Raw genomic sequence first — 2,803 nt, forward strand, 5'->3', positions numbered from 1 at the left:
GTGTGTGTATACATGTGTGTATGTGTGTGTGTATACATGTGTGTGTGTGAGTGTATACATGTGTGTGTGTGTGTGTGTATACATGTGTGTGTGTGTGTGTATACACGTGTGTGTGTGTGTGTGTATACACGTGTGTGTGTATACACGTGTGTGTGTGTGTGTATACACGTGTGTGTGTGTGTATACACGTGTGTGTGTGTGTGTATACATGTGTGTGTGTGTGTGTGTATACATGTGTGTGTGTGTGTGTGTATACATGTGTGTGTGTGTGTGTATACACGTGTGTGTGTGTGTGTATACATGTGTGTGTGTGTGTATACACGTGTGTGTGTGTATACATGTGTGTGTGTATACACGTGTGTGTGTGTTTGTGTGTGTGTGTATACATGTGTGTGTGTGTGTGTATATAAGTGTGTGTGTGTGTATACATGTGTGTGTGTGTGTATACATGTGTGTGTGTGTGTGTGTGTATACACGTGTGTGTGTTTGGTATACATGTGTGTATGTGTACACGTGTATGTGTGTATACAAGTGTGTGTGTGTACACATGTGTGTGTGTTTGTATACAAGTGTGTGTGTGTGTGTGTACACGTGTGTGTGTGTATATAAGTGTGTGTGTGTGTACACGTGTGTGTGTGTGTGTGTATATAAGTGTGTGTGTGTGTGTGTACACATGTGTGTGTGTTTGTATATAAGTGCGTGTGTGTGTGTATATAAGTGTGTGTCTGTGTGTGTGTGTATAAGTGTGTATATAAGTGTATATAAGTGTGTGTGTATATAAGTGTGTACAAGTGTGTGTGTGTGTGTGTTGTGTATATAAGTGTGTACAAGTGTGTGTGTATAAGTGTGCGTGTATGTAAGTGTATATAAGTGTGTATATATAAGTGTGTGTATATAAGTGTATATAAGTGTGTATAAGTGTGTGTGTGTGTGTGTGTGTGTGTATAAGTGTGTATAAGTGTGTGTGTGTTGTGTATATAAGTGTGTACAAGTGTGTGTGTGTGTGTATATAAGTGTGTACAAGTGTGTGTGTGTGTGTTGTGTATACAAGTGTGTACAAGTGTGTGTGTGTTGTGTATATAAGTGTGTACAAGTGTGTGTGTGTTGTGTATATAAGTGTGTACAAGTGTGTGTGTGTTGTGTATATAAGTGTGTACAAGTGTGTATATAAGTGTGTATAAGTGTGTATATAAGTGTATATAAGTGTGTGTGTATAAGTGTGTATATAAGTGTATATAAGTGTGTGTGTATATAAGTGTGTACAAGTGTGTGTTGTGTATACAAGTGTGTACAAGTGTGTGTTGTGTATATAAGTGTGTATGTGTGTTGTGTATATAAGTGTGTGTGTGTGTTGTGTATATAAGTGTGTGTGTATATAAGTGTGTACAAGTGTGTGTTGTGTATACAAGTGTGTACAAGTGTGTGTGTGTATACAAGTGTGTACAAGTGTGTACAAGTGTGTGTTGTGTATACAAGTGTGTATAAGTGTGTGTGTGTATACAAGTGTGTATAAGTGTGTGTGTGTATACAAGTGTGTACAAGTGTGTGTTGTGTATACAAGTGTGTGTGTGTGTTGTGTATATAAGTGTGTGTGTGTGTTGTGTATATAAGTGTGTGTGTGTGTTGTGTATATAAGTGTGTGTGTGTGTTGTGTATATAAGTGTGTGTGTGTGTTGTGTATATAAGTGTGTGTGTGTGTGTATATAAGTGTGTACAAGTGTGTGTTGTGTATATAAGTGTGTACAAGTGTGTGTTGTGTATACAAGTGTGTACAAGTGTGTGTTGTGTATATAAGTGTGTATAAGTGTGTGTTGTGTATACAAGTGTGTACAAGTGTGTGTTGTGTATACAAGTGTGTACAAGTGTGTGTTGTGTATATAAGTGTGTATAAGTGTGTGTTGTGTATACAAGTGTGTACAAGTGTGTGTTGTGTATACAAGTGTGTACAAGTGTGTGTTGTGTATATAAGTGTGTATAAGTGTGTGTTGTGTATACAAGTGTGTACAAGTGTGTGTTGTGTATACAAGTGTGTACAAGTGTGTGTTGTGTATACAAGCGTATATAAGTGTGTGTTGTGTATATAAGTGTGTACAAGTGTGTGTTGTGTATACAAGTGTGTGTTGTGCTCACAGTTGTCCTCCACATGTTTGTTGACGTCGTCTTCTGCAGGAAACACTTGGTTTATTGGAGCCAGAAACGTCTGCAACACAAGAGTCGCACACTGATGATGTCACTGAAGCTCCGAGGGTCAGTGACATCATCACACATGGACGCACAACCACAGACACACAAGCCAGTGTTGTGCAGTGATGATGATGACGTCACACCTAACCAGCATCTGTCAATCAAACCTAAAGGTCACTGACCTTCCCCTTCTGCTGCAGAGGCTCGATGGTCAGACTGTCCGTCCCGATGTCCACGATGGTCCCGAGCTGGAACCCGTCCCCGGGGTGAGGAGCCCAGACCGGCTTGCCGTCCTCCATGTTCCTGGACACACAACACACTCAGACACACACACCTGCCCCAGGTACTAGATCTAGGTCTGAACCAGTGTGTGTACTACTGTGTGTGTGCTACTGTGTGTGTCCTACTGTGTGTGTGCTACTGTGTGTGTGCTACTGTGTGTGTGCTACTGTGTGTGTACTACTGTGTGTGCACTACTGTGTGTGTACTACTGTGTGTGTACTACTGTGTGTGCACTACTGTGTGTGTACTACTGTGTGCACTACTGTGTGTGTACTATTGTGTGTACTACTGTGTGTGCACTACTGTGTGTGTGCTACTGTGTGTGTACCACTGTATG

The 2,803-nt window shown here is 40.7% G+C and overlaps 1 protein-coding gene across 1 annotated transcript in view; it reads right to left on the reverse strand.

Moving 5' to 3' along the window:
• Positions 1–2,487, reverse strand: part of LOC148057743 (unconventional myosin-VI-like) — a gene marked incomplete at both ends in the record, with an annotated part of 10,746 nt that extends 8,259 nt beyond the window's left edge. Inside the window, 2 exon segments of the mRNA XM_087782757.1 lie at positions 2,131–2,200; positions 2,367–2,487. Of these exon segments, the coding sequence (XP_087638883.1) occupies positions 2,131–2,200; positions 2,367–2,483 (187 nt within the window).
• Positions 2,488–2,803: the final 316 nt, after the last annotated feature.

This window comes from Callionymus lyra, unplaced genomic scaffold (assembly GCF_982586985.1).
Source record: "Callionymus lyra unplaced genomic scaffold, fCalLyr1.hap1.1 HAP1_SCAFFOLD_714, whole genome shotgun sequence".
Lineage (NCBI taxonomy): Eukaryota > Metazoa > Chordata > Actinopteri > Syngnathiformes > Callionymidae > Callionymus > Callionymus lyra.